The sequence below is a fragment of the Enoplosus armatus genome, chromosome 9 (assembly GCF_043641665.1).
Source record: "Enoplosus armatus isolate fEnoArm2 chromosome 9, fEnoArm2.hap1, whole genome shotgun sequence".
NCBI classification, from domain to species: Eukaryota; Metazoa; Chordata; class Actinopteri; order Centrarchiformes; family Enoplosidae; genus Enoplosus; species Enoplosus armatus.
Window position 1 is genome coordinate 14,997,036 of NC_092188.1, and position 13,297 is coordinate 15,010,332.

A 13,297-nucleotide genomic window follows, 5' to 3' on the forward strand; every position below is an offset into this window, starting at 1 on the left:
ACCAAACTTTCCAAACTTTCTGCAGTCAATTCCATGTAGAATTGTGTAAATCTGCTAAAGAAGATTGTGTGAAATGATCGAAAGCTCCAGAACAACTACTAACAGACCTTGTGGTGTGATTGTTTTTGTCAGCTGCTGTTTCAAAAATCGTCATAATGAACTCTCAATCTCCTCTACATTTCTTTTGTCTTCACATGAGACAACAATATGAATTATGTAGCATGGTTGTAGTGTAGAGTTTACACGTGTGCGTCTGTGTGGGTGTGTAACACTAAAATAACAGGCAATAGTTTGATCTTTGCCACAGAGTGAAGAATGTTGAGCTTTTGTGTTCTCATAAAATCTCTTTTATAGTCGAACGAGGCGGATGTTATTCTGTGCTTTAGATTCTTTTTAATCCCAGTTGACAGAAAGTTTTTTCATTTATAGAAGCAGACATGTGTGCTTATGTATCTGGCAGAATTTATGAACAATGTCTTGGTGTATTAAATCTTAGGATAAAGAAAAGGCCATCTGGTACTGCTGTAATGAGAATAACAATCACATAAAAAACACAAAAAGAATTACTTGTTTACTTCCAAACACTGAAGATTACAAGATTTCCAACGATGAGTTGACAGTTGTACCTCAGACATTAAAGTGTTTGGATGGGGACAGAGTGGAGGATCGGGCTGGGCACTGCCCCCCTCAGTGGGTAAACTCTACACACTGCAGCCATTCAGTTGGCTCGGCTCACTGGATAAAGTTAGGATTGTTTGTCAGCGGGCTGTAATGCCAGGAATGCTCAGTGCTGGCTCCCCCTGTGTGTGTGAGTGTCTCTCACACTTTATTTTGCCTCTCCAGCAGCAGCTTAGATCTGCGGTAACACCCCCACGCACCCTGAACTCTGAAGTGAAATACCAGATTCTATTTCTCTCCTGCAAGCTATTTTGGTACCCCGGCACACACACACACACACACACACACATCCACCACCTCGAATTACCCCGCCCTCCGCATCCCACCACCCCAGTAGAGACTGTCCTGCCTCTACTCTGCACTGGCATTTTCTAGCATGTTCCATCCGGCCATCATGACATACATTTCTAAATGAGGAGACACATGAACACACGTTGGTCTGGTGACTCACAGCTTGAGTCAAACCAACATCCAGCTGCATCTGAGTCCTGCTCAACTCTCAGATCAGTCTGTTGTTGGGTGTTTCAATAGAGATCTTAAAAGAGAAAAAAGGAGATTTTTGTTATTTCATCAATTGACCTTTCATTTATTTAGGCATACTTCTAAAGTTTATATGTTGTTATTAATGGCTTTATTAGTGGTTAATACATGGTTTATTAAAGCTGGGAGATACACTGTGACTGTTCCTTTAAGTGAAAAGCTCCTTTGGTTGATGTCAATGATGGAAGAAGTATTCAGATGCTTCTTCTTCCTTGGACTGTATGACCTCTTACTCAATGGAAGAAAAGCTTTAGCAAATCCAGGCCAAAAATTATTTATTACTTTGTTACTGTCCAGATTTTTATTACTATCCAGGGAAAACCTTGTATCCCCAAGTTTTCATGTTTTCAGACATATTTTCATGTTCCATATTTTCAGATAAGTAAGAATTTACAAGCTTTTCTGTGAGATAAGACATTTATCCTCTTGTGCTCATAGCCCCTTCAAAACCTATTAAATTAAATCAAAAATGCCTAATACGTTTTGGAGATACAAGGTTTTCACCTGACAACAGCAACGTATGACTTTAAGTACTATTATTTATAACTGCAGGCTTTGTGGCTTATTGTAAAGTGCGGGTTTCCTCTTTATGATACACTAGGCGATAGCTCTGCCGTAGTTGTTTGGAGTCTTTCCCCTCATGAAGACCTTGTGATGAACTTGTGGACGTTTCTCAGCGCTGCACCCCGGCAACACAGCAACACACACAGACGACGACCCACACATCTCCTCCAGCTGAAGCTGCACTGTCAGCTCGCTCCAATCATGCAGGACATGTGTTTCCCCTTTGCACCCTCAGGATGATGTCACATCCACAGAGTCATGTGCTCCCAGAGCACAACTTAATTTAAAACATCTCCATTTCCTGACTCAGGTCAGTGTGATCTGGATTGAGTCTTACAAGTTAGTCTTGCATCAGGGGAGACAGCATGGAGAGAAAGTATGAACTAAACAGAGGCACAAAGTGAGAAACTCCCCGCAGATAATGGGTGAGTGGGACATTATAATCGCTCCCTTAGGTGAATAAACCCTTTTTCAGGAGAGGTAATAGCACAGATACCAGGCCAGGGTGAGTTTGATTTGCGTTGTGGCAAGAAATTGTGAAATCTCTGTCATTACTGCTTCTCTGTCCTGTCATCACCCTCCTTTCACACAGACGTGTGCACAGAACCTCAGCCCACACACAAACTCTCCAAATTAAATCCCTAATTAAATGTCTCAGAAATCTCACACTACTATCCCTGGGATCAAATTTGTAGACATGGTAATTGATAAAAATCACTTTTCAGTCTATCAGTTCAACTGCTCCTAGTTGTATTTCTGTTAAATCCATCTGCAATGAAGTGTAACATTTCTTTATTTATACTGATGTTTTTTAATGTGATAAGTAGATCAGGGTTGCAGCTAGAAGCCTGGGACAGTGAAGCCATCTTACATGTCTTATACAGTCCTAAGAATTAATATTGCCCTGGTGACAAAGATATTGTGCTTTATCTTTCATAAGAAAGCTACGAGAGCACGACCTTTGTCTTGGCACCTTTTTCTAAACATTCACTGCTGCTTGAAAAACACACACAGCACAAAAGGAACAACTTACAGACAGCACACAGCACTTGTGCCAGAACAAGCAGAGTCAGTGATCATGACAGATTACCAGGATGTTACATTCAAAACTTCTGTCAGAATAGGCCTCGACCCAGAAATAAATAATTTCCAGCATGTTTACTGCTAAACTGCACCCAAAGGAACCCTTCGGCTCATAACATTTCAATGTTTTTCAAACTTGTTTATCCTTTATTTTATAAAGTGAAAGAAAGGATAATCATGTTCAGGGATAACTGCCTGAGAAGACAATCAATAATAGACAATAATCAAGTTTCCATAAAATATGTCTCAGTACAGGTAGGTAAATTGGGAAAAGCCCATTAGGAAATACTGTCATTTAGGTAATTTGCAAAATAGGCACAGAGCAGCTCGTCAACGTCATGACCCTGAACATGCATGTAGTTTATCATTATCTGCAAAGGTGTTGGCACCAATGAACGATCAAGTCCATCTGCTACCAATTACACTCAAAGAGGGTGTTAGATGAGGAGTCCCACCAGCAGATCTTTGCCCTGGGTTCCCCTGACAGATTAATCTGGCCACGTGTGCTGGAGAATATGACACAAAGTGAAAGAATTTCATATTAAAAACATTAACAGGCCTTCATCACTTTATGTTGGCTCCAGTAACGTGACTGTTCCCAGTAAACTGACACTGACCACCACCAGTAACCCTGTATTTAACAGATTTGTGCAAAGATAAGGCAGTGTATATTTAGTCTTCAATAATACCACATTTCTAATGCTGTCTTTCAACACCTGACTTTAAAGTCTTGAAGTTAGAGTTCAGTGTGGAGAAGGAATGAATGGGTGTGACCCACACATGGCAAAATAAACTTTTTTTTGTTCTCAGTTTGCACAGTGGATGTAAATATTGGCCCAAATGTGACTAGCAAGGCTTGTGGAGATCCAAAGTCTGCCAATAATCTATAGGAGTGTTTCCACCATCACTTCACCATTCTAGCTATGCCTGTAAAGATTTTTGATTTTGACTCAGACAAAATGACATGGATATGGTATCAGTCAAGCAAACGGGGCTGGGTTTCCAGTGGTAACATGGGTGGGAGAACAGGCCAGCCTTTGTTAAAAAGCTTTAGTATCACTGAGGAGAGAGAAGCCATTGTGCTTTAGAAAAGCCCTTCTTATGGTTCATGTCCTCAGATTGTAATGGATCCTCAGCCCCAGTTCAACAAATGCAACTCACTCCAGACGACAGTATATGCATTTCAATGGGCCTGGTTACTGGAAATGAGCCGCCTTGTTGTCATCAGCTCATCAAGAATAGGACAAACAACCTCCCAGCCATATCATGCGTCCAGAGCAAGATAGGACAAAAGTCTGAAGCTTCTGAAAACCTGCTTTTTTATGATGGCCATGTGAGAATATACAACTCCACTGTGTGAATGGTGAAGCAGTCCATATAATGACCAGTTTTCAAACTAACTGCAGCCCCTAGAACAGAAGATTAAAATGTCAACAGTCATTATAGGCCAAGGTTAAAATAAAATAACCACGATACAAAAAATATATATATTTTTCCTTTTTTTTTTTTAATCTCACAAAAATGAATGCTTCTGTTCCTGAAAAGAGAGACGGAGAAACCTAGAAAACACTGAATGCACAGTTCTCACTTTACAGATGTTTTTAGAACATGAACATGGTTCATTTTAGGCACTTGGAATCAAGTGGAATCATTCCCTTTCTGAACAACAAATACATCTTTGGTCCAGTATGTAATCTTAAAAAAATAAGCCAGAGTATGAAAATAACACCAGCTTCAATGTTTGTTTACTCAAAAATGTATTTCTGACATATATAAAGCTTCATAAAGACTTTTTTTAATACTTAAACAAGATATTATCGCTACATCTTAGAAATGACCAGCAATCTTACAGATGTTTTGCAAGACAAAACAAGTGAGAAAAATGAATGTGTCGGCTCAATCAGATGTACAGCAGTACAGGATTGTTTAAGTCACATTTGGCAAACATGAGTTTCTTTTTCTTTTTTTTTGTATTTTCAGTCTACTTCCTTTGAAAGATAAAGAGCGATGGAGACGCGTCCCCCCTTCTCACAGCCAGTTCAGCTACAGGGCAGCCACGTCTGATATGAATTACTGCACTGCGAAACCTGCGGCGGCTGCACATGTGCAATATAGTAATTACTGAAGTTGATGTCCTGCACGTACGGAGCTGGCTGGTAGTAACATGTGACATTCGTTACCGTGGGAATGGCGTTCTGCTCGGCCAGCACCCTCAGCGCCAGCATGGAGATGAGGCTGAGCGTCTGGCGGCGCTCGTGGCCCATCAGACACACGGTGCTCTCGTTCACTACTTGGTGCAGAGTCATCAGGCACTCGTACCGTTTGTGCTCCATCCCAGCAAAGTGGTTTTGCAGGTAGGCCTCCAGTTTCCTCTGCTGCTCTCCTATGTCAGAGAAGTCAATGAAGAAGCGTGAGCACATGTAGCGCTGCATCTGCTTCATGTCCGCCTCTGAAGAGGGTCTGAACCCTCGCACCAGCAGGTGGCAGTACTTCAATAAGCCGCCCCCTCTGATTTCTTCCGGACTGCGTGTAGCTATGGTCCTCTGACACAGGTGGTCCATGGCCTCCTGGAAGTCCCCATATACACTCTCCCCGATCACAGTGGGGTGAAAGCTCTCAGACATGGGCGTCTCTGAGCAGCGGTCAAATAAGAGCAGAGAATCGAGGCAAATCTGGAAGGAGTCCACGCTGAATTCAAACTGACGCCGTAAAGAGTCCACAAATTTTAGCTCCACATTCTTGCCTGTGTTGTTGGACAGCGAGATGAGGCTCCAGCGGTCCGTGTCATTACAGACTTTCACCAGTTTCTGTACATAGGCCTCTTTGAGGGTCAGTGCTGTGATGCGCTCCTTCGAGACCCCGGCTGGCAAGAAGTCAAACAGGCAGTCCAGCACAACGTCCTTCACCAGGCGGAAGGCCTGATCGTCTTTCAGCGACACGCCGAAGATCAGGTCCAGGTCCTTGTAGCCCAGTCCAGTGTCCTGATGGAGCACATGGCTAGCAGCCGAGCCATTCAGCCTCACGTCCTTAACACACACACCCCTCTCCTCCAGCCTCGCTCGCACCACCTGGACAAGGACGAGACAGAGACACAGCATGTTATTAACCATTTTTAAGAAAATGAGTAAAAAAATGAGGGAAATAAAAGCCCTCGTAGTCGCAGAAATGATGAAAGAAACACACACACACACACATCTAAAAAGAGTTCAGTTAAACTCTTGAAATATGTCCAAATAAGCTCCACATGACCGTAGTGGAAATCAATACTTTGTGAAGGCAAGATCAATACCACTGCTCACAAAAGTCCATTTCATCACCATCAGCTTCAGTCTGAATGAAACCCAAACAAAGAGCAGCAGACCTGGTGAGTCTGCGCTCCAGGATCATCTCCCTCTGGGTCAGATTGTCTTATTTAATCACAGACAGACAAGATTTATAATCCTGAACTGCAGCCAAGAGAGAGTGAACACCAGCGTGCAGGACCAGTGGTGTCCGACAAAAAAAAAAAAAAAAACCCTTGCTTTAGGCTGAACGTCACAACCTCAGGTCATTAAGGGTCAGCAGCGTTTCCCTTCCTCTGTCCCAGTGACCCGTAAGATGTTTAAAAGGAAGTGGTCTCGTCCCAGTGCGACCACATTGAAAGAGGACGATCTACAGCTGGACAGGGTGCGCTAACATCACCACTAGCAAGCACAAAGGGGAAACATGTCTGAAATAAGACATCAAACATAGATTCAGCTGAGGTGCCTGAAGGGAAATGACAATGAACCATAAAAATGCACTGTTCTCTAAACATTTGGAGGAGATCAAAGTGTAAACTCAGATCTGAATGATATGACACATCAACAACTAGCTGCAGCTTCCTTGTTATAGCTGGCAAGCTATGTGAGAACTTTGTCATATTAATTCAGTTTATGCAGAGCAGGCAGACTTGACGCTAAAGCCAACACATGTAGCAGACTGTAACAACAAATAAAAGGCCTGACATGTACATGTAAGCTACACTTGCACCACACGCATTTCCACCGAGCAAATAACAATCGCGTACATTTCAAACCTGCAGACCCACAAATTGGTTGTCGCACACTTGCACACAATCCTAAATCTCCCTACTGGCACTAACCTGTCAGATTAGTGCCTGTTAACTCTCTCTCCCATGGTGATCAGATAACAAGCTGGCTCTATTTATACATACTGGGTCAGTCTACAGACAAACAAACATTTGAAGGCAAGTCAACACCCTCACACAGGAGAGCTGGAGGAACAAAATCATAATAGCATAACTTGGCATTGTAATCATTCAGCCCTTAAGATGTGCCGATTGGGATCAAACTCCAATCAGAAGCAACAATATTGCAGATTGCGTGTGAGCCAAATTCAGGGTCAGGCCTACACTTAACACCTCTCCTCCTGACAACAGGTAGTCAGTCATACATACTTGAATACAGGTGAGTGGATAAGCCCCTGGAAGCACAGGTATGCCTCTGCTGGCTTTACAAATCTTGCCAGAAATATGACTCGTGTCTGTCTGTCTGTTTCATTCTTGAGGGGAAAAAAAAGAAATCAAGAAAGTGAGTGTGGGGGGGGGGGGGGGGGGGGAATGAAAGGAGTTGTGTAATATATAGTGGCTCACTCATAAGCTGTGAGCCACAGGTCTGAGCTGTGAAGCACTTAAGAATAAAGGGTGTTGTTATCTTGGATCTAGAGTTACAGCTCTGTAACTCCTTGGACTCTTCTGGATGCCGCAGGACAAAGGTCCACACTCTCAGTCATGCCCCCTGTGGTGCATAACAGAATTATGTCATCAAAACCAATTAAATATACATTCAGGCTACTCAGCGTGATTCTAGGTTGTCATGACTGGAGGTTTACTGTTGATCAGTGCGCAGCCAACCACTGAACAAATCTATGTGGCAGATGGCAGATTTCAGATGAGTAAAATTATGTGATTTCCACAAATCCAGGGGAAACAGAGTCCCCACATATGGGGCTCAAACCCGCATTTAAGCCTCCTGCACGCTCAATGGAGCATTCATCTTTCCACGACCACAAGCATGACGCTCCGGACCCCACAGGCTTGTTGAGCTCATCTTGAATCTGTCAATGTGTAAATGAAATGGGGAGGAAAAGGGGATTATACAACAGATTACCTGACTGTACTTTGACATTAGGAATTGGCTATATGTTCATTTTTAAAGTCTATCATGGCACTTTTTTATTTTTCTTTTGCACTTTGATACAACACCAACTATGTAGAGACACGGCAGGAGGCGTGAAATGTGATCCAGCCACAATGTATAAGAGGCTGGAAATGTGGAGGGACTTTGGCACACGTCTGTTTCATACATTGTAAGTCAAACCAGGGGAGCTGTAACTCCTAATTATGTGTTTCCCCCAGTCTGTTTGAATGTGACAATGATGGGCACAAATCAGAATGAAGAATACAGAATTTTCATTTTGATTAAACAGGCTGTAAGTGCAACAAAATGGATACATGTTTTAATTTGGTGTCACCAAGAGGCAAGATGTACAAGCAATACATACCAGTCCTTGAAATAAATTATAAGGAGTAAAAATGTAAGCTTTCCCTAAAAAGAGGAAACAGACGGAAATACATTTAAGGAAGGAAGGATCCAAAGAAGCTACATATGTTATATCCTGGGTAGGTCAGTGGATCTCAAATTGGGATTTGGGGACCACCAGGGGTCCTAGAGAGGTTTCCAAGGGAGTGCCAGACAAATAAAGTTTAATTTTAATACTTAAATTTTTACGATGTTATCACAGATGTTATCACTTACCTACCCACCTGCAGTGTGGTCAACTGTAATATTTCATATTATGGATATATTTACATAATCTATGAACATGTAATTCTAGCTAAATCTAAAACAAGGTATCCCCATGCTTAAATTTAAATATGCAGCTAATAAATAATGAGACAATTTGAAATACACGAGTGAGCATGTCAGTGCGGGTCAGTACCTGGACTATCTGGCGGGGTTGCACGGACAGAGTGGGGAAGTTTCCTCGGCCGTGGATGGGGACAGCCTCCCCCAGGATCGAGTCCAAGCGCTGCACCTGATCCCAAGACAACACGCAGAACCGCCGACTCTGATCCGACGCGTCACCGCAAGACATGGCGATGTTAAGTTTCAGTCCCCCACCAAACAAAAAAAAACAACAACAAAGTGCGAGCTCTCTGTCTTCTCTCTTCAACACAAGTAAGTTATTCCTGTGTATGTCAGCGGTGTGCAGGTCCGGTTGTTAATATTGAGGTGAAGAGTAAAAAGTTAGCAGAGTCAGAGGTGCGGAGGTGGATTGGGGTCAGCCGTTTCTCCCGGTGTGCGCCGCTGAAATCTGGTCAGTCTGCAAAGAACCGATTCATCAGGGGGTTTAAAGCCTCCTTATTAGCATGAGCCCTGTGATTGGCTGCTGTGTTTGGTCATTGATTATGGACGCCCTGTCTGCAGGAAACACCCTTCATGTGACGCATTTGACAGCCTCCTCCCCTCTGCTCTGCTCATCGTGCACCCTGCACGCTGACAGGGTTTCCCACAAACAAGCCTTATGAGCGGCTGGTATTGTGAGCCACACCATTTATTCTTATTAGGTCATTTGTGTCAGATCGAAACAGATTAAGTAAAAATGTGTTGATAACGGAGATGAAGGTGTACAGCTGTGCAAACACAGCCTCTACTTTAACTCTTGTGTAACTTTAACTGATGTATATCTCTATTTGTCCGGGGAATGTTTGCAGAGCATGCCGGATGTTTTCCCAGCAACGCCCTGCTTCACGGCCGTACTCTCCACGATCATACAGATGTATAGAAACCCAGAGAAGACCATAAGCACTCAGAAGCAGGAGAAAGAAGTTAAAGGCCTTGCTGGAGGGCACTTCAGCAACAGGTTCAAATTACTTTGTCCAACCAACATTGTCCAGTAAACTCAACCTGACCCAGTTTACTTACCTCTAGTTTCCCAACAGTCTTGGCCTGTGACTCTTTAAAACTAACCATTGTCTATTTGCTACACCTCGTCACCAGGTGTGTCCAGTTGAATCAAACATTTAATTTTGATTTGAATCATTTATAGAGACTTGGACAGGTCAAATTGACCAGTAATTCACAAGAAAACAATACTAGAGGAAAGCAAAACCAGTTTTGTGTAGCAAATGTATTTTTTTTTGCATTTCCTGTCCTATTTGTTGCCAGCAGCATACTTTACAGAGTACAAACAAAATATGTTCTTGTTTCTTCATCAGCTTTCTTGACCATTTGAAGCAATGCGCAACTCTAATAAATTAATCTTTTATCAAAATACATTTAAATATGTGATTTAAAGATAGCTTAATCACATGAAATCACTTTAGTTTCATGAGACGGCAGTTAGCCTACTGCTACTCTGCTAAGCTAGGTTAGTTAGCTTTTAGTCAGACTAGCTAGTTCATCTCGTGTTACTCTTTTTTCTCCATTATGATAAGATTTACCTACAGCCTTTTTTTTATGTGGTATTAAACACTCAATTATGAAGATGTTGGAGCATCAAAAATGTTTTTTCAATTACAGGAAACAGAAAAAAGTGGGTAAATATCTTTAGCTAAGGCTAACATTATCTCACCAGCTAGCATAACTTGCAAAGTTACAGTCACTGCAGTTTGTTTACGTCTGTTTCCTTTGTTTTCTAAATATTACACCTATCTATGGCATAGTATTTTTATTTGGTAAAACACATGTCACAAAGGTTCTCTCTGGTCTTAGTTACTGGTACTACTGTTTTGGCTTTGTAGGGCTGTATAGTCTTCCTCACTCATCTGCCAAACCATCCACACCGACATCACAGTTTTTTGAAAAACTCCTGTATAATACAATAATACTAGGCACATGATTTTCTAGCGTCATTGTTTTGTTAATAATTTAAAAGAACTCGTGCAGCCTCTTACAGTATCTGATACATAAAACTGATTCTCTTTCACTGAAATCCAGAAGCCGCTTGTCGGCCGCTGAGTGCTTAAGCTATGATAGCAGGCTATCAAATCTATAAAATGTTGCTTGCTAATCACACATTCTCATAGGTCCTTATCATTTTCAGTATGTGGCCCTGTTTAAAGTGGAGGGCCTTACCTTTGAGTTGTTTGTTTATTCAGCCAATGGAAAATTGAAAGGCTACAACCACACGAACAATCATTCATTCAATTTGCTCACGATTGTGCAGGGGCTTCTGAAAAGGCTCCGATAACCCGTGATGCCCTTTAAGCTTTCCATTTACGCTTTTGGATACCTCACTGCCACTTCTTTCCACTCTGCCTCCTTATCTGTGGTGCAGTGTTTTTATTTGATTTGTTTTGGTGCAGATACAGAGACATTCCTGCGGTCTGAACTGAACATTTGTCAGCTTTTTATGCTGTATGTAATGGTCCATCCGAGGCATAAAAAATAATTATAGTGAGAGGAGGCCCAAATTAAACATTGCACACACACAGATTGCTTTATTTAGCTGCTGTCAGATGCATTCAGTGTCCTCCAGGTTATTTTACCCCTCTGTTTTTTTCCCAATCTTACAAGGTGGAATGTGGTCACATCGTCACTGTCTTTGTATCTCATCCTGTCCTGCATGCAGTCTATTATGTGTTTAAATGCACTAAATATCCCCTAATGAAGGACCTCACACAATGGCAGACATGATTCACAATAGCAGACGTTACTCTTTCAGTGATGAGAGCTCCTTAAGATGCTGCCTGTATGTAATTTGCCAGTGAACAATACAGGTGAAAGCTTCTGTAATTTCCTCTGTTAAAATGACCCAAATATGTCATCATTTGTAAAATCCCTAACCGCTCATAGCTGTCCACACAGCGTGTTAGTGCACCTGTAAAATGTTTACAAGAGAGTGAAGTTCATTTTATGCACTCAAGCTTGCACATCATGTCTTCCCCAAACATATGCGTGTGTGTATTCAGTCCGCACACTTCTGTTGTCCACAACACACAGCTGGAGGTTGAGAGTGTCTCACAAGCCTCCAAGAGGCCGGCTCGTGGGCGTACCGTGGAGCTTCTGGTCTCCACGGAAGATCACTTCAAATCCTGTGATGTCAACATAGTCCTGTTTCCCCGGCAACAGCATCAGCGGTTGTCGGGCAGCTGGGCAGAGGCGTCTCCAGCTGAGGGTCCTGCCGGGTGCCGATGGGAGACATCTGCGTCATCCGACTATAAATAACCTGCCATGTGGCAGCTGTGCATCCTGGGAGAAGAGCCAGCCTTTACCTGAATGCGAAACACTTGGGGAAAGAGAGAACAATGGTGGAAGATAAATGTCAGGCCACTTGACATTCTCAGGTTCCCTCACAACCTTGTGTCAGAGGGAGTCAGTTGGATGTAAAGTCAAGACATTCATGCAGTGGAACAAAAACAATTAGCACAATGTAGAGAAAAGAAACTACCTGAGGTGTGTTCACTGCTTTGTGTATAATTCCCTATGTCACCTTTTATTTTTTCATTCTGTACACATGACATCTGTTGGATGTCTGTCCGTCCTGTGAGAGGGATCCCTCCTCAGTTGCTCCTCCTGAGGTTCCTTCCATTTGTTTCCCTGTTAAAAGAGTTGTTCCTTATTCGAATCGAGGGTCTGAGGACAGAGGGTGTTGCATGCTGTACAGATTGTAAACCCCAGTGATGGTATTGGGCTATATAAATAAGATTGACTTGACTTAACTTGTGTCAGTGTCAGTGGATCCCCTGTTTGTCCCTGAGTTGACATCCTGCTGCACCATGACAACTGAGACTGTGAGTCTAGTAGGTGCGGTGAGATAGCCAGTATTTAAACACACCTTAAACAAATGATGCATTTGACAGTCCTAACCGTGATCAAACATTATGAAGCAATCTGGTAGTCTTGAGTACTTAATATTAAAGACCTACAATGAAAGCCTGCTGAAGACAGATGTTTTTGTCTCTGCATTTGTGCTCAAAGACAGATAAAAGGCATCAGACTGTTTTTCTTGTCAAATATCTCTATCTGTCTTTGCCTTATGGGCAGCAAGAGGAAGTGGAACAACACAGGGCTCCTCTGAAGGGCAGGGATATGACTGGATGTCCCAGCGTGTTGTAAAAGCGTGGCTGGAAATCGATGTCGCCAAACAGCAAGAGGTAAAGTGTCACCATGATCAATCGTGTGAAACAGATAACACTCCGTCTGTCGCACAGGATGATTTGTGAAGCTCTTTTCTCACTAGTCTGTCAGGGGCTCCTGCAATCTGAGTGAATTATTTCCCCAAAAAGATTTCCCTCATCTGTCACTGAGCACATTCAGACACGTTATACTGACGTTGACCGAGTGTTTGCTATTATTAGAGTGTGCGTCACGTGTTTGGACACTACTGCCATAGCTAAAATAGCAATGTAGCTGCTGCTATTGCATGTCATGACATAACATTGCAT

At 42.6% G+C, this 13,297-nt stretch overlaps 1 protein-coding gene across 1 annotated transcript; it reads right to left on the reverse strand.

The window, feature by feature from the left end:
* Window positions 1-4,355: 4,355 nt before the first annotated feature.
* On the reverse strand, window positions 4,356-9,003 carry tent5ba (terminal nucleotidyltransferase 5ba). The gene is made up of 2 exons (XM_070912008.1): window positions 8,848-9,003; window positions 4,356-5,933 (listed from the first exon to the last, which is right to left on the reverse strand). The coding sequence occupies exons 1-2, from the start codon at window positions 9,001-9,003 to the stop codon at window positions 4,905-4,907; spliced, it is 1,185 nt and encodes a 394-aa protein (XP_070768109.1). The 3' UTR covers window positions 4,356-4,904.
* Window positions 9,004-13,297: the final 4,294 nt, after the last annotated feature.

Bases quoted from the DNA above. Each gene is read 5' to 3' on its own strand.
- tent5ba (XM_070912008.1), bottom strand. From the start codon at position 9,003: ATGTCTTGCGGTGACGCGTCGGATCAGAGTCGGCGGTTCTGCGTGTTG. The intron at 5,934-8,847 runs GTACTGACCCGC...GTCCTTGTCCAG, and splicing joins AACCCCGCCAGATAGTCCAG to GTGGTGCGAGCGAGGCTGGA.